Raw genomic sequence first — 18,482 nt, forward strand, 5'->3', positions numbered from 1 at the left:
CACCACACAATGTGATGTGTTCCCGAAGTGAAAGAATATTACAGTCCCAGTTCTTCTTTAGCACGTGAGTAGATATCTTAAAATTGTTTCTGTGTAACACCGTTGCCATATCAACACACTAAGATGCTGTGATGATAGCAGATCCTGTTATTTTTGGGATGCTTGCTCCAGATGTGGTTCAAAAGGATTTGTAATTCCCCACGACACCAAATGCACAACGTGAGTGGGAATAAATTGCATGCAAATTAAATAATAAATACATGTAGAGGGGGAAGCCTTGTTTGACATATAATTCGTGAAATTATGTGTGGTCATGGTGCTTTTATTGTGACAGATTCAGACCGGAAGTGCTGCCGTCGGTACCACGCTATTAACCTGCTAACGGAAGACAGCTGCCTGCGTACCACAAACACATCATAACGTCTCTCAAAAGAGAGCTTTTCCACACCGCACAGTGAGTGACAATTTACTCAGATTGATCTAATACGATAAACAGGTCTTTTGTAGCTCGTTAGAGATAAACCTCGTCTCGCGGAGGGGCTTGTTTCTGCTTGTTTGTGCAATAAATCAACTTGTCATTGGTACCTGTGTCATCTAACGGTTACCGGAGCAGCTAACGGCAATTGTTGGCGATGATTATTACGTTAATAGGTGTATAGCATGGGATGCATTAAAAAGGTAGCCGTTAGGTCAACGCGGGGCTTTTAAAAGGGAACGTTCATTGACAGCAGTGGTTGTATTTCCGTCTGATACTTTTCCGGTTCTTGCTAGTAAGACATTAACTGTTTATATTATATTAAATTGGCCAATTTGATTGCGCAAAGCCTTTTCTTAGTTGTGCCTATTTGTAGAAAAAAATGGGTCTTTACTGACGTTACTTCCTTGATATGCTCGCGTGCAAATTATTTTCGTTCCGTGCCCCTCGTCAGATTCGTCGCTGATTAGGAAGGGCAGTGATACCACGTGGGAGTCACATGAACGACGAGGATGAGGCATGAACAACAAGGGGGCCGCTTCAGGAAAGAGCCGCTGCACACTGTCCGACACAGGGACGGGGTTCGCTGCTTGTAGAGGCCCTGCACACTGTCCGACACAGGGAGCGTGTTTGTAGAGGCCCTGCACAAGCAGCGCACCCCCCCCCCCCTCTCCCCCCCCTCTCCTGATCATATGCAATGAACAGCACCACTGAGACCCCTGCCATCATAGATGGAGATGTGGCAGTCAGCTATGTGTTGGTGCCATTTTTCCTCATCACCATTATTGGAATAGCTGCAGCTGTGGTAAGTTGCACTGACATAGGACGACCCACACAAAGTTAACTTGCTGGAAAGCGTGCATACAAGCTGCAAAATTAAAAGGCACCGTCATAACACAGTACATGTAATAGTGTTAATTATTGTCTGTTTCAGGTCATGTATATCCGTAAGAAAAGGAGGTAGGCTTTTAATCTACCTGCATTGATTTTTAGGGCACAATGCTTCTCTGATTAACCCGATTGCTTTCGCTTCTGTGAACCAGTGGACGTCATCAAATCGATGTTGGGATTTCTTTTGTGTTGTCCCGCAGAATCGACAGACTCCGTCATCAGCTGTTACCGGTTTACACATATGATCCTTCAGAGGAGCTGAACGAAGCGGAGCAAGAGATGTTGTGGAAGGAGGAGGACACACGGGTAGGATGCACCCTTTGCTTTTCAGAACTTTTGGAGTTTCGTGTTCTCCGGGACATTTCTCTGAATGCGAGTGGGACGAGTCATTGGGAAATCACATCGAAGTCGGGATCATTACTTAGAAAATGTAGTTACAAGTTATTCTTTCTAAATGTAGAGGGTTGGATTAAGCATGTCAGATCTTAACACAACTGATATTTCCACAAAAGACACGGTCGCCTAGTTCTCTCTGAGTGTATTTCTTTAAACTGTGTGGTTGTCGTTGATTGCGCCATAACAGCACATCAGTTCCTCATTTGGTCAGTCACTTCCTCCCCCACATAGAAACTTGGCTGCAAGAAGTACAGTAGAAAGTTTAGTGATAGTGGTGGTTGTAGTAATATAGTAGAAAAGTTGCACTACTCGTTTTGTTTGCAAGCCTCAAATCCCTCACAATATCTGTCTGGTGGCTAGTTTTAGTTTCTCCCAAAGTTATTTCCTAGAATCAATATTTATGTTCGGTTAACAGTAGTTACTAAAACCAAATCTATTTGTCTGAAGTTCCTCTGATACTCCTGGTGGTATAAATGCTCTAGTTTAGAAATATAAATAGATGGTTATAGATAGAATAACACTACAGGCATGACATAATTGACCTGGTTAATTCCAGTCAGACATAATGCACTGAGCCATGAGAAACACTAGGGGGCAGTGTTGTCCAAGGGTAAAGTTGTTCATTAAGTTTTACTCCACAGTTGTTGTCATATTAAAAAGGGAAGAACAATACCATCAAATACAGTTATGTATTAGTTAAAGATGCTACTATTGTTATTGTCATGTTGTCCTTAAAGGGTCTGTTCGCCCAAATCACAAAACATTTGGCCACTTACATAATCGTCATTGCTTGACACCACTCGGTAGGTGAGTCTTTTTTTCTTTTTGTGTGATTTGGGTGAACCAACCATTTTTATCACAGTAACAACAGTTTACATATCCTCATTAGAAATAATATTGTAAAAATGAACATTTTATGTCCTCAGATTGTACAAGGCTGGGCCAGAAGTTATCAGCAGCGACGCCCTCTTCTGACCAAAGATGTCAATGCATGATGGCGGTAAACCACGGCACAGAACATTCTCAGTGTGGAGAAAACCTTCAGCCATTTTTTGAAGTCATGCACAAGACAATCTTTGTTTGTCTGATTTATCTTCGCCACCGTTTTGCCGTCATCCATCCTGTTTTATGTACAGACCGAGGCTCCAATCCTGTAACAGACACGGTGCCATTCATTAATTTATTTGAAAATATTTATTCAAACCTTTCTTTTTTTTTACTGTGGTATTCACTGCTATGACTCAAAGTTAAGACATGTGTAGTCTTTCTAAAGATGAAGGCTCCTGTGGGTTTACTCTGCTGTTTACATGCATTCTGTTGTAGTGGGCGGCATGTGGCAGGCGGTTATGTTCCTGTGGGTTGCAGTAGGCATTTGCACTGACTTTAATTTGGGGGCGGTGTTGACGGTGTGGTGAGCGTATGAATGTTCTGCACTAGTTTTAAAGTCATCACTCTTGCAGTGAGAAGTTTGGATTGGTTGTTGTGAAGAGGTTGTTTGCAGTGCATTAAAAACCAATATGGCTTCTTTGATGAAATGCTTTCAGTTTTCAAGTTGCATTTGTTGACATAAAGCACTATAGTGTGACTTTTAAATTCAAATAAAGAGAGATATGAGATATTTATGAGATAGTTTAGATAGGTTGGGTGAATTATCAGTTTCATTTTGAGTCCAAAATTGAAACGTGCCCCTTTTGGTTTTAATTTCCTCCCCACGCCCCGGATCTTTTTTTGGTTTAGCCAAATCCTATGACTCTTATCAATGGCATGGTGTAATAACACCAACCCCCTCACATCCACAACATGAGCTGTGACTAGTGCCCTGAATATGTCCTGTCTAATGGCATGGCACCAACATAAATGCACCTCCAGCTGAGGATGGATGCCAAAGGTCTGACTGTACCAAGCACTCAGGAAACCTCGCTCGCTCCTTTTCTTTTCTGGACGAAATGTAACCTTCATTTGCCTTTGCAGTCGGGAATGTAATCTTAATACAACGAGGTGTTCTTTTAAGGGGAACATTTATTGGTTAGGATTATAAATGTCTTGGACAGATGATGCCTGAACTTGATGTTATGCATCACATCTAGATGTCTATCATAATGAGAGCATTTTTATAGACTTTAACTTGTGATTTGTGGACCTAAAAACATTTATGTTCCTCCGTGCTCCCCGGTCATCTTTACAACTCACTGTTCATTTTATATGAATTATCTGAAGACTATATTTTGTGTTAAAAGACAAATTAATTTATGAAATAGTCTAGTCACAATTGAAGCTGTTCTAATATCCAATCATTACATTGGTTTGCACTGGTATAACAGTTCAGGTCGCACGTGAAAAGTCAATGAACTACTGATGTAAATGTGCATTTGGCAGCACCTTCAGACTGTTGATTTAAACATGAATAAAGTGGTACGACTCGTCTTTATGCTCATTGTTATCTCAATTATTCTGCATGGTATCAAGGACTACGATGCACACCTGCAGGTCTAGTGGGGTGTTGGGTGGAAAAACTGGATGCATGACAGAAAAATTCACAAAGAAAAATTCTTTATTGACCATTTCTGATACAAATTGTTGTAGGGCACCATAGAAATATAGACATTGTACATTTATATACGGTGTACATTAAAAAGAATGATCCCATCCTATTGAGTTTACAGTATATAATTGAACGGATGTTGGCATGTAAAAATGATACCGATATTGTCTCCAGAGTAGTTTGAGGATGTTGGGAAAGATACGCGAAACGACCGGTGTACGAGTACGGCTGACGGGACAGTTAAGTGGAAAAGAGCGGCCAGTCCATCACAAACATTAGTCCATGAACATCTGAACCAAACATTTCAGTGCACCAGAAGAATAAAAACACACCTGCTAGTCTACCACAGTCAGCGAACACAGTCGTCAAGCCGACAGGTCTCCCTGACTCGCTTCACACGTTAACCTGTCTGCGAGCTCCGGTTATGAACGAGCCAAGACGTGCTGCGTGTGCGCACACAATCACAACATTTGACATCTTGGATATACCATGACAGGTTAAAAAAAAAAAAAAAAAAAAAACCTTTGTAATAACATCTTTCTAACTCACGCCAGAGGTTACATTTAAAAAAAAACAAAAAAAAAAAACAGTTAAATGCAATTACACTGTAAAGTAAGCCATTGAGTGAGGTATGAAATTCCAGGCCATGTATCGCCCGTTTGCAGTTTTCCGGGTTCGTAACTGAGGTTGTAGCAGCTTAGGTGTGTGGAAAAAACCCAGTTAAGTGGACTGTGACTGCAGGTTCCCTGACACTTAGAAATACACAAACTTTTTTTTTTTCTCTCCTTGTAGCAGACAGCGAACAACACACACAAAAGACTATTTAAGTAGATTACTGTTCTAGGTGATGACAGAAGGACCAAGCCCGGTGAAGCAGTGAGAGCTAGATGGAATGAAAAACATACTTGCAGCCCTGTTGGATAGTAAACACCACCAACTATCCTGCATTACAATCAAACTCCTTGTTTGACCAATTGCAATTTGCCTTGCGAGTGATTGGGTGAGCGCGTGGAAACTGAGGACCATGTGAAGACAAAGACGCCATGTTGAGGACAAAGACACCGATGTGACGGCATTCGTAAAAGCTCCCTGAAGAAATTACACTGATGCTCTCTGCCAACTATCCTTAAAAACACATATTATACCAAAAAAAAAAAAAAAAAGATTTGAGTTTTATTGAAAAGCAGCACACTCATGTTTGTTTAAATGGTATGTAACCCGAAGGAACAAAAACAGTAAGTAATCAGACTAACAATACACGTTACATCTCCCAACTACACGCAGAGGACCTCTTGAAGCGTAACGAGACCTGAACTGTCCGACAGGATGTGGGTAAAAGGTGGTGAAGAGGATTCTGCTCTACTGGTGGGATGGGGCAAAATCAGTTAATGCAGATTCATTTTTTTTTTTTTTAAAAGCGGGAAAAATACACCTCTACCGCCCGTTATCTCATCTTAAACGCTGAAGCTCAACTCCATCTATAATACGATGCAAAGGATAGGTTAACCACTTCACACGAACACACACAAAAAAAAAAATAACAGCAAGTATAGGTAAAATTCACCTTTGTCCAGTACAAAACATGGAGGGAAAAAAAATAAAATAAAATTCTATATGCCCTACCATCTCAGATGCAGGTTCAACAAATAAGTAACATTAAGCAGAGGAAATGTCCTACAAACCATCTTTAGGGGGGAAAACTGAAATGTCCAGGCTCCTCTGAGCACACCTTTGTCCAGTATAAAAGACTCGTGATAACATGACATGTTGAGAAAAGGACCGTTACCTTTCATGTAATTCTTAGATCTATGCTTGAGCAAAAGGTCCATCGTTCTATCCAGTGCGGCTGCATGATATTTGTACTGCGTTAACCCTCCTTTTGGCAAAGAGGCCTTTGTCGTGAACAGTGGTCATGTGGTGGCACCTGGTGTTGAAGATACAGCCCAGTTCTGGTTAACAGTAAGTCAGTATGTTGAGTGAGGTAGCATGCGTTGTAATTACTGCTCTTCTTCATCTTCCTCCTCCTCCTCGGATGATTCCTGGGATGCCTTTTCTTCCTTCTCCTGGGACAGGAAGGAAAAAAAAAAAAAGGAAAAAAAAAGCATGTTTTTACTTGTAATAAACACCACCCTTAAAACAAAATGTTATTATAAATCTCTCTGATAAACCACTATGGCATGAAGAAGACCCAGGGGAAGAGTGAGCCATCTGTAGTGAAATGTGATTCATAAGAGCGGTGAGTCACAATGAGGCATCCTGTTTTTGCTCCCTTGCTTTTCCTGCTCACACTCACTGCTGCCCAAGATGTTCATTCATAAAAATGAGAGGGTAACTTTGGGTCATTCCTCTCTGTGACTAATTCAATCCAGGCTTGTTTCAACAGTACGCCCCGACCACTCACGCACACGACACAATGCTACTACGAGAGCTTCTTCCTCCATTAAAAAACACGCTGCACGTGACATGTTACGGCAACTCATGTTTGCAGTTACAAAAAGAAGAAAACTCAACATTTGGACGAGGAACACTTTAAGAAGAGAATATCTTCGTAGGTTTAAAGACTACAGAGCTGCTCTAAAATGAACAAACTCCATAACACAAATAGCTGTGATGACTAAAAAAAAAATGACTCATCGGAGAGGAAGGATGCAGGCAGGGGAATTAGGAAAATGCAATTTTCGCCCTGCAGACTGTCATTCCAATCATAATTCAATCCGGGGCAGAATGGTTTAAAACAAAAGCGAGCCCTGATGTTGAACTGTTCGTCAGAGGACTCTTACCTCCTTCTTAGGTCTCCCTCTGCGTTTCCCCCCCACAGCCGTGGCTGCTGCTGCTGCTGCTGCTGCTGCCTTCTGTGAGGAGAAGAAGAAGAAGAGTGCAGGTTAACAGAGCGCCATCTAGTGGGCCGCAAGAGCTGCTGCCAAACGGTTAGATAACAGCTCAAAACTTCTTTTTTTTTGCAATTTACAAAGCTTGTTATTTTTTTTTTTTTATCTAAATGTGCTGAAGAATTCACGAGTAGAGAAGAGTTAATCAAACCGTCAACGAGCAGTTATGTTCAACTATCACCAAGTCGCACCAAACCGTTGTTGTTACCGTTAGCTAGCAGTGCAGATGCAGCGACGCTTTTTGAAACAAACTTATGGGCGTCAAACCTTTCCCAAAGCTCTCAAGACTGCGTTGAGGAAAATATAGGCCTACATTAATCATAATGGCAGGCAGTGATAAGTACGGGTAAGCAGATTATTTATTTTAGCCATTTCAGCTGACATTAAGCATATTTACAGCCCAGATTATTTTCTCTGCTTGTTGCGCCATGTCGTGTTTTCTCTCCCTCTCTCGTTTACTGGGTACGGTGGTCCTTGGAAAACAGTCAGAAGTGGGCCTTAAGCTACTAAAGGTTGAGGAACCCCTTGGTATAAACAAGCCAAATCTCCACAGAGCTCTGCTGCTGGCTGCCTGCAGATGGCAGTCGTAACTCTGCAGTGAGACTGATAGAAAAAAGGGGGCACTGGGTTCATTGGCTATTATCTGGAAGGCCGACAGGAACTGCACACAGGGCACTCCAGTTCGCCGGCCACCTGGTCTGAGGCTCAGAGACAGCTGGTGGGACGGAGCGGAGACACAAGCCCTCTGCAGGCTAAACCTATATCATACATGTATATGCGTGTGTGTGTGTGTGTGTCTCTCTCTCTCTTCCATACATAGCAGTGAAGACTGAGCGCACGGGGGAGCTGGAGGGTTGGGGCGGGGGAGAGAAGAAAAAAAAAAAAAATCAGTTGTTGCTATGGAGACGACGGGCAGAGAAGAACTAGGGCTGTGTGCTGGGTGGAGGCGGAGGGGTGCTTAGTGTCAGCTCGGAAACAGGCTTGCGGCCTCTGCACCTGCACCAAACTGTGCATGACAAGCTGCAGGAAGCTGGAGGACAGGAAGTACAGGGTAGAGCATCACTTAAAAATAAAAAAAAGTAAGGCAGTAAACCAAGGTCCTTACAATGGGAAACCCAAGCCAGGCTATTTCTGACACCAGGAGGAGGAGGGGGGGGCAGCTACATTGCAGCCAACCGATATATCACAAGTAACAGCAGGACGTCCTTTTTTTTTTTTTTTTTTAAGAGGATGGGGTTAGCTACCGTTAAAGCGCTAATCAACCAAGAGGAATCAAGGGTTAGATGAGGGAAGTGGTCTTGAAGCTGTGCCTACCGTTCCGGGTCAGGATACTGAAATCACAACATGGCGGGGGTTGACTTACTTTGCCCTTGGTGGCCGTCTTGTTTTTGCTGCCCTTCGGCCGTCCTCTGGACCTCTTGGGAGCCGGGGAGCCGCTTGGTTCCTGGACAATCACGACGGTGAAAATAGTTAGCATGCCGCAGAGTATCAGCATACGGCGAAACATCAGATAACATTTTACAGTTGCACGCAATACTCTCACAGGCGTAAAGTTCAACTTTAAGGACGGTGCTACTTTGACAGGTGCTCAGAGCTGCAGGAGAACCACGGAAACAAACTATGTAAACTGTTAACAACTAAAGTGTTCATGAAGACAAACACTGGTTGATAAATAGTAAACTCTGACTAAAACTAAAACAACCACACCGAGGTGCAGAAAGGGGAATATCCAAGTTACCACCGAGGGAGGAGGTGGGGGGGGATTACCATCAACTACAAAATGCAAGGTAAATTCAGAGCCTTGATCACGTGATCATGTGTGGTTGTAAGCCGTGTCATGGCGGACCGCTCTCCTGTTGCAGGAGTGTTTACAACTGCAGCTCATAGCAACCGAGCAATTCAATACTGAAACGCACCTCGCTGAGTGACAGCTGTGTGAGCCATTCTGCTGTCATCCATTACATGACGGGCAGAGGGGAGTCATATATGGGGGGGGGGGGTGAAACCTGGTTTAAAGGTGTTGGGTTACCGGTTGCTTACAAACCTGTCAAGACACACAGGAAGTTTGGTGTAGACTTCTATGCTTACGACGACATGGGGGTGAGCAAATGGTCACTCGCTGCAGCCATATGGTGATTCAGTGTGGCTCAGTGGAAAAGCAAAGGGGGGCTTATGTCACGGATATGCACGAGCACCTCACCTGCAACAACATCTACCTGAGCACTAAATGGAACAGATGTGACCGGAGGGCTTGTTATCGTTTCCTGGTTGTTTTTTTTAAAAACACCTCAAACTCCTTTCCTGCTCTTCGTGCACACGCCCACCTTTGGTTGCGTTTCAGGTCGCCGACACTCTCGTGAAACACAAACCGGATGCAATGACCCACTTTAATGCATAAATTGGCACTACTTACGTCAGAGGTCTTTACTTGGGGCTGCTTGCGGGGTCTTCCACGCCCCCTCTTCTCTGTTGCCTCCTTCTCTTTCGGCGAGACTGTCCCCTTGTCGCTCATATTTCCTCAGCTCTTCAGACCTAGGAAATAAATCACACGGGTCAGGCCTGCAGCAGGACGACACGGCGCCAAGTTCTCACAAAAAAAAATAAAAACACAGGGGGCTATTAAACTCACTGACCGCAACAACAAACCAGAAAAATGAGCGGACTGACCGCACAACGGTAACGCGTTTAACTCAGATTAATCCGCGCTTATTTCCAGGTCTATTTCTGTCTCATGTGTGCTCCTTCACGCAGCCGACGGTGCCACACAAACAAGGGATTGACTCAGTCGGCGGTCGCACAAATCTGCAAAAAGACGTCTGAACCCGCTGCTCCCTCCCCGCACACCGAGCATGTTAGAGCCCCCCCCTCCCCTTTACTGTAGTTGTTGTGTGCTGTGGTCGGCCCTGCGCGTGGAACTATCTCGCAGCGTGTCTGCACGCCGGAGACACACACACAAACACAGACCCATACAATGGCTGGTGTGTATGTGTGTGCTCGGGAAGAGACTTCCAGGTAAAACAGAGCCTGCATGGACACGTTAAGAAAAAAAGAAAAAAATATATATTTTAATATATATATATATATATGGAACCAAGCGAGGTGCGTTGGGTTAGTTTGCGGCGGTAACAGCCCGGACCCTCAACAAAAGGCAGCTTCACGTTTAAAGCATGCAACCCCACCTCGAGCTCCAGCGCTGTAAAATGTAATAAAATCCGGTTCTTGTTTTTATCAAGCATGCAAAAAAAAAAAATCTCACCGGCTCTGCCGCTGCGTTTCTTGCACTCACCTATCGCTCGGCTGTAATCGCTGCTCTGAATTTAAGACCTAATGTTTCCTTTAAGCCTGGCTGGTTGTACCCGGTTAAAAAGCCTTGAACGGCTCTATAGGCTACAGCTTTTATTCGTCAGACGACGCACAGCCCGCCCCTTTCAAACTCCCAGAGCGTGCAGTGTTAAATAAGGACCCCGCTATGAATTAAAGAAGAGGACGGTTTTTTTTTTTTTTTTTTTTTTTGTACTAAATAAGCTTTAAAATTCTTACCAGCAGGTTGAGAAGTTTTTTCCTACGACGTCCTATAAATAGCACGTGTGTCTTCAGCAGATAACAAAAAAGGGCGCCAGGCAGGAGGGGGTTTGAGGCCATTTAAAGAGCCGCCCTCATGGGAGGGCGGAGATTTGATAAATGGGCCACCAACAGTGGAGGAGCCAGGAAGACATCCTTCTTATTCCACAAGTTTGATAACAAAATACCAAAAAGCATGTGTTTAAGTGGCAGAATATACTTTCTGCTATGCAAGAAATGTTTACAATGGTCACGTATTGTATGTATGTGCTCAACAGTACATACCAGAGTCTCCACAGTGATGGTGAGTGAACTCTGACCCCCCCCCCCCTCCAATGTAAACACAAGCCGGTTTTAAACTCAGAGTGGCATTTCTTGTTATTTTCCTCTTAAAGCCAGCGGTGGAAGACACATTCAGATCCTTGAGTAAAAGCAGCAACACCACAATTTAAAACTTCTCCAACGCAAAACAGGCGTGTCAAAAATGTTAAGTAAATGTAGGCAAGTGTGCTATGTGAGTCAGCAGAAATGCACTTTTGAGTATCAAATTAAGAAGTATCTGTAAGTACGTATTTCGCTCTGAAATGTAGTGGAGTAGCAGTATAAGGTGTCATAGATCGCTCTTGTGCTATTTTAAGGTGTTTTATTGGTTGTCTTCTAGGATTAAGTCTTCTATTTGACTGTTTTAAATATTATTCATGGTTTCTTAATCGCATATCTGGCTTTTGATACACATTTATTTTTGGGATTTGTAAACCTGCCCAACAACACACAGAAGAATATATATTGATTTTGTTTTTTGTCTTTTCACTATTTTTGTTGCCATTTTTTAATCTCAAACAACCTTTTAAAAGGTCTCAGTCAAAGTTACTGACTTAAAAAATGTGGGATGTATTTTCAATACTGAATGATTGACAGACAGGGATAGTGTTCAAATATTTTTGGGAAAAAATAAAAATACACAAAATAAAAGTGCACTAAAGCAACACCAGGTTACTCCTCTGTTCTTTGCTTAATGTTCAATTCAAATGAGGTACACGTTATTTCAGTAAAAGTTCATACAAATTCACAACAAATGAACTTACCTTAAAGTTTTTCCCTGAGTATAAATGAGTTTATGTGCCCCGACTCTAAAGGACATCATTTGTTCCTCTGGGTCAAGTGATGAGTAAAATAAACTACCTTGCCTACTTCTACCTCTGTCATTCATATAGACACAGGTGAGCCCTTCACGTTATTCCCACTCGGTGTTGATGTGACCGCTTTGCATGTGAAACGGGTCCGATGTCTATTGCATGGCTGTGGGGGATATACAGAGGAGACAAGGTGAAGGTATAGACGCTCCGAACTGTTCTCTAATCAAACCGCCTACTGGTACTTTCACACCACGGTTTCTGATGTAAATGAACTGCCCATCTGGAGTCGATGGCTCCTCTGCTACGCAATTGAAAACAGATACCGAGAATGTATAGTGACCTGAGAGTGGTCCAAAAAGTTTATCATCATCTGTGCATATTTCACTTCTCCATCCGTTGTGTCAGGACTTCTCTTTGAATCACTTGTAAACAAAAACATTCAACCACGTTGTCAGCCCAAAGCCTTTGCTCATCTGCAGACAGATATCGACATACAGTACGCACATGACGAGAGGGAGTGGGAGTTTGGTGAAAAGGGGGATTGCATGGGGCAAGAATGGAGAGCGCGCTTTTCTCAATGAGTAGAATGTTCTGCTCAGCATGTGCTCGCCTTGCATGCCCCCCCCTCCCTCCCTCCCTCCCCATTTCTCACTCTATTCACTTCCTTCATCTCTATCTTCCACAACTACTTCAGCCCCATCCCCCACACCCTCACACATCTCTGCCATACCCAGACCCTAGGAGCGGGGATGGGGACAGGAAAATAGGTCCACTCTGTGTGTGTGTGTGTGTGTGTGTGTGTGTGTGTGTGTGTGTGTGTGTGTGTGTGTGTGTGTGTGTGTGTGTGTGTGTGTGAGGAATGTTGTCCGTCTCAACCATTAGCACCACCTGGAGACCAATGAGGGGACTTGACAATGTGACTGATATTAGCTTTTTGTTGCATAATCAGTCCAGACACTGGAAACTTATAACGGAGCAGCATTTCTCATCATTTTATATATTTTCTTCATTCTAATGATCGACAATGAGCAAACGCTACAAATAACTGTTTATTATCACTGTACAGACACAGCACATGTCAGCAATTTGAGTACAGTACAGTTTTGTCCGTCAATTTCAAGGACAGAAATGATAGGACGGAATTGAACGTCTTATATTTTGTGTGTAATCAGGTCAACATGTTCATAGAATTCCATTCTCAATCAATACTGCAACTGCTTGTCCACTAGTCACTTTGGCTCTTGGATTTTGAGTAGTGAGATTTATTCTGAGATCTTTTATATCAGGATTACCAAACAGTTTGACATCAGTTGGTGGATTTGAACTGAGGTTACGCTAAATCAGTAAACTGCCTCTTATCACAGGCTGATTAAAAAAAATGTTTTCTGTAAAGGAATGACCAGATCTCCACCAGTGGCACAAGAAAACCACGTAACAAGCCGTCGATTTAAATGCTAATCAAGACTTCCAAGAGACAAACACTTCCACATCAGACGCCCTCTTCAGAGACGTCTCCTGGCACGTGAACTCTTACAGCGGCTCAGGGCAGACAGAATCCTATTAACCATCAGTGGGGTCTTGGCCCACTGGCATGCTCCCCCCTCCCCCCACCTATGTCCTCCTGCCCTCCCTCCCCCCCCCCCACCCCCTCCAATATGCTCATCCGTCTTCCTCTCCAGCACGCTCTCCAGCTCATTCTAGTGATCCATTTTTAGGCACTGCGTAAAACCGCAAGAGTGCTGCAGCCAAACCAACTAACAGATGTGGACAAAACATCCTATTCCTGCCTGAGCCTGGGTTTCCCCCTGCTTGTGCTGCTGTTGGCCCTGGATGAGCCTGAACATGACTAACACACACATACACACACACACACACACACAGCACTCACATCCTCCCTCTATAGAGTAAAAAAAAACAAAAAAAGGAAAGGAGCAGGAGTGAGAGACTGGGAGAGGACAAGTGTGGGAGCAGTTGAAAGGCAAGGTGGGCGGAGATGGGAATATTTGTGTGGGTGTCTTTTATATTTCTGCGAGGGGGCGGATGGAGGTTAGTGGGCGGGGGATGGGGCCCGGCTGATTCAGTCCGCTCATGAGTAGTATCTGACTCACACAAACAGGAAGTAGCGCGTGCTGCTTGTTTAGTGGACACGGCCCTGTATTTATGTGACACCCTTAGGGATAATAGGAGCTCATTCACTACCTAATTTCACCTCCGTACATCGGTCACTGAGTCAACGCTCCACTCTCCCTTTTCAAATAGTTTCATTTCCACATCCTGAGATTTCTTGGACTGAGATCTAGCGGGTGCATCAGTCATACTGTGACTCAAGCTTGTGAAATTTGTAAGGGTGAAAACAGTGCCATATTTGAAACTTCCTTTGGCAGCAGCAGCCTTTACAAGCCCATAGATCTCTCTCTTTTTTGTAATATGTAGATATGAAAGTATGCTTCTACTCACATTCTTCTTCTAACTAATTAAATAATTTTAATAACATCCACTCCAATCAATCATGTATATTACTGTGAAAAATCATGCTTATAGTGGATCTTTTGCATAACACAATATTTAAATCGTACACCGTTCCCTCTTTAGCTTTGTAAAATCTATTAATCCCTAGAGGTAAACTCTCTTTACTTGGTGCCTCCATAAGGAGGTCAGAGGTCAGAGGTCAGCTTCAGTGCAGCATCTCTCAAGCCGACAGCAATTATTTGATGACAGATTTTTTTTTTTTTTTTACTACAGCAGCTTTTTAAATATGCAATATTTGACATTGCAAATGCAATTTTGTTTTGCAAGTTTCATGTACTTAAGTTGAGCTATTTCGGTACTTTTAGATGTATAGTTAGTATCTGTGGTCATGGTTAATAAAAGGCAGTCTGCTGTCTTTACCAATAGGTGGCAGACTCAGATTACATTTGCCAAATGACACTGAGGCCAACACCATGTAGCATCTCTGAGAAATGCCACCATCTTGTGGTGATACTTGTACATGCAGAAAATATCTTCTCCTTCCCTTAGAAGACATTTCTCACCGGTTATTTACACGCCAGGGAATTTCCATCACCGTCCACCGTGAACAGATTTCCTCTGAAGACATCCATTTCCGGTGAAGTGTTGTTGTGTTTCTGTTCATACCTCTCCACACGTCTCACCTCATCTCTGGCTGTCAAGCATGTCTCCCGGCAGCCAAAGCACGAAGCAATCACGTCCAGCAGAGGGTAGTCTTACTCTGAGAAAATCTGCTTCAGCACTGATTCCTCACCTGAGTCTGAGGTGTTGCAGGTCTGCTGTCACAGAGAAAAAAAGACAATGCGGTAAACATGAGTCAATGACGTAGACATCTAGGAGTGGTTCCAAATCCATTCACTCCAAACCATCAGTTGACTCACCTAGAAGGTTGAGGAAGAAGCCCTTAAAGTGTGTTAATATACAATTAAGGCTACTCCGAGAAACACAGTTTTGCAGGTAGCCCTCCCCCCGACCCCCCTCCCTCCATTTCCTCATTAGTCCACATTCTGCAGTGTGATTTAAAGCCTGTCCTCCAGAAATGGTAATCAGAGGCGGCTGCATTAAGTTACTACTTCATCCAACTGACCCTCATCAGGTCTAAATCCAACTAAAGTAGAAAGAAAGAAAGGAGCTCTGTCACCCTGACAGATGAGCGTGTATTCAGGGCGGCTGGGAGGGGTAACAGATGAGAGTCACCTTGGTGATGGCGCATCTGGAGTTTTAGAATTCACGCTCTCCCATCTCTGTCTTACCTGATTGATCAAAAGGGAAGGGGGCCCGCCTGCCCATTCCGGGCCTGTCAAATCCCAGCGTGGCAGCTGCAGTCCCCGGAGAAGGCGGGTAGCCCGGGCTGCGTCTGTGCCGGTTACTTATGGAGGCGATCCGGGCTCAGTTTTATCACTGTTTTTTATTTCCATTGGGAACGGAGACCAGATTCTCTCTGCTGAGCACTGATGTGATGACCACAACAAATAAAAGCCAGGCTTTACAGTTGGGGATAAAAGGTTTACAAACTTCTTCACAAAACAGGATTCAGGTCCAGCTGCAGGGTTGAGTCTCCTCGACGTTTGTCTTATTGACTGCAATTTGACTGGCATCCCCCGGTCAGGACTATTGGAAAGAGGACACTCTTTGAGAATATCACTTAAGAGGAAAGGAATATATTACCTTGTTTTTCTACACAACCTGTGCACTATAATAACTTACAGAGGCACGCCATCGATTTTGTGTTTCACTTCCATGAAGTTTGGGGACTCACAAGAGACCGTTTTAAAAATGAACGATCCAAGTTGAAGCGTCAGGAAAACAGCCTGACTCACTATTCCAGAGCCACAGCAGACATTATGCAACTGTTTTTTTTCACAGACTGAGGAGTAAAATAATAATTTAATTTAAATAATACGATGCATTCATCTGGTAAACAACACAGCCATTTCTTTGTTCTTTGTCAGTGTCTAGACAGGTTAGAAAAGAAAAATGGAAGGTTTTAGATAAGCAGATTGTATTTGGAGCCTGCAATCCAGCTGTTGTAGCTGGGAAGTCTCATTGTGGTGTCTGGAGTAATATCAGTTGACAGATCCCCTCTCTGACACCAGGATGTCCGTCTCTGGCCTTGACCACATCGCAGTGTTCGGTATCCTGTGGAAGCGGGTGTCAGATTGCTGCCTATTGATGAATGATTAGAGTTGCTGAAGATGGACTGTGGCACTCCACCCCGTGGGGGTCTAGCGGAGACGGATGGGCCCATTTGTAATGCAGAGGGTGCCCACAGCCGCATTAACTATTTAAGTGTGGTTGTCTGAGGGTATTGGTACACCAGCAGCACTGAAACAAACTACAGCAAGAGAAAGTGTAATCGTAATGTTGATGTATGGGCGCTGATTATAGGGTCAATTCTCTCAATCTGATTATCGGTGAAATGTCACTTATGATTGAACGGGAGATATATTCAAACAATACAATGTAATGTGGTACTAAAATATTCTATGGCCAACATACAGTAGGCTACAGTAGTTTTCATCTATGTATTTTACGATAGATGCCTGGATTTATTTAGCAATAATTACACAGTTCTTTCCTAGTATAAAAGGGAAAGCTACACATTTTTCAGGCACTGTTCAATTTTGAGATTTGGGGCTATTTTTCTTCCGTAATGTGTCTTCTCTTTGACTTCGAAAGAAAACATTTAGCAGACAACTTTTGGGGGGCAGTAGCTCAGTCCGTGGAGACTTGGTTTGGGAACTGGAGGGTTGCTGGTTCAAGTACCCGCATTGAGCAAGGCACTGGACCCTCAAACTCCTCCCCGGGCAGCTGAATAGTAGCTGCCCACTGCTCCTACTACGAGGATGGGGTAAATGCAGGCTGAATGTCCCTGTGTGCTGTGTGCATGTGTGACAATCTCCTTTAAATCAAATCAAGGCTGATTTGATTTAAAAGCTGTTTTCTCAAAATGTCAGACTCTGAGCCAGAAATCTCCACCCAAGCAGCCCTTGCACCAAGCTTTCCTCTCTGTATTCTGAAGGTGTTTACAGAAGGTATCATTCATAACCTGATTTATAGAACATTTTATTCCTAAAAACATGGCGAAAATAAAATTTTTAATGTCTGTTGACAGTATTTTCTGATGTATGCAGTGATAAAAAAATATGTCAAAAAGTCCCTCTGTCAACAAAATGAAACGGTAATTGGGAACCTCTTACGTCTTAATAATAGTAATCAACAGGGGAAGTTTCATGGTGGTATATATATCAGATAAATCGTTTACCATATTCTCATGGGGTGGGTCTACTGAAACACTAGCTGCATTTAAAATGGGTGTGAGCGTTTAAACCTTAATGTCAAGTGCTATTGGCTGTTGCTTTCAGTTTACTAAACGATTCAATTAGGACTCTTCACAACTGGTTACTCCGCCTGTGAACTACTTCTTTGTCTTAACACACACTTTTCTCTATACTCCGTGGGACCAAATAATCCTGACCTCAGATAAAACAGGGTAACGAAGCTTGGCAGAGAGGCTCGGCTTGCCATCCGGCTTGAAATGTTATAGTTACCGCCGGCCTGCCTCTCAGCACGGCCAGTAAATGAAACAAAGACCCATGAAATGTCGGAGGGGCTTCACCTTTGGTTGGTGTTTGTTTTCACCTCCCAACAGACACTGTGAGCAAGTGCACTTGTTAAACCTTCTACAGATGGTCAATATCTTTATCTGTTTTCCTGCTCTTAGCAGTATAAGTCTTGAATAAGGAGAGAAGGGGTACAATTGATTCCACTGTACCTTTCCTTCTCTAAATTTGTTACCCTGAAGCCCGTCTTGTAAATGTGCCCTCGGTGTCGATTGGCCTGAGGGATGGGGGAGCACGGGGAGTAGCTGGGTGCAGGGGTGAGCCATCCATCCTAGGTACCTGGGAGGAGGAGGAGGAGGAGGAGGAGGAGGAGGAGGAGGAGGAGGAGGAGGAGGAGGAGGAGGAGGAGGAGGAGCAGGAGGGGGGGGGGGGGGGGGGGGGGGGGGGTGCAGAGCAGTTTTCCACCTGCTGTATAAATCATCGCTTAGTCCATTCTGCAGCTGCAGTCCAATTAACCAAAGG

At 43.7% G+C, this 18,482-nt stretch overlaps 2 protein-coding genes across 5 annotated transcripts; one reads left to right on the forward strand and one right to left on the reverse strand.

The window, feature by feature from the left end:
* The first annotated feature begins 365 nt into the window (after positions 1–365).
* smim29 (small integral membrane protein 29) lies at positions 366–4,180 on the forward strand. 2 transcript variants are annotated; one of them, XM_079170471.1, is made up of 5 exons: positions 366–454; positions 930–1,280; positions 1,410–1,435; positions 1,567–1,672; positions 2,689–4,180. In XM_079170471.1, the coding sequence occupies exons 2-5, from the start codon at positions 1,173–1,175 to the stop codon at positions 2,755–2,757; spliced, it is 309 nt and encodes a 102-aa protein (XP_079026597.1). In that variant the 5' UTR covers positions 366–454; positions 930–1,172; the 3' UTR covers positions 2,758–4,180. The 2 variants fall into 2 exon arrangements, with proteins under 2 accessions (XP_079026597.1, XP_079026598.1); XM_079170472.1 differs by having other exon boundaries at positions 1,576–1,672.
* Positions 4,181–4,324: 144 nt separating this feature from the next.
* On the reverse strand, positions 4,325–11,866 carry hmga1a (high mobility group AT-hook 1a). 3 transcript variants are annotated; one of them, XM_079170444.1, is made up of 5 exons: positions 11,839–11,866; positions 9,606–9,724; positions 8,556–8,636; positions 7,085–7,156; positions 4,325–6,367 (listed from the first exon to the last, which is right to left on the reverse strand). In XM_079170444.1, the coding sequence occupies exons 2-5, from the start codon at positions 9,702–9,704 to the stop codon at positions 6,302–6,304; spliced, it is 318 nt and encodes a 105-aa protein (XP_079026570.1). In that variant the 5' UTR covers positions 9,705–9,724; positions 11,839–11,866; the 3' UTR covers positions 4,325–6,301. The 3 variants fall into 3 exon arrangements, with proteins under 3 accessions (XP_079026570.1, XP_079026568.1, XP_079026569.1); XM_079170442.1 differs by lacking the exon at positions 11,839–11,866 and adding an exon at positions 10,479–10,553; XM_079170443.1 differs by lacking the exon at positions 11,839–11,866 and adding an exon at positions 10,449–10,495.
* Positions 11,867–18,482: the final 6,616 nt, after the last annotated feature.

Source organism: Pholis gunnellus, assembly GCF_910591455.1.
Source record: "Pholis gunnellus genome assembly, chromosome: 2".
NCBI classification, from domain to species: domain Eukaryota; kingdom Metazoa; phylum Chordata; class Actinopteri; order Perciformes; family Pholidae; genus Pholis; species Pholis gunnellus.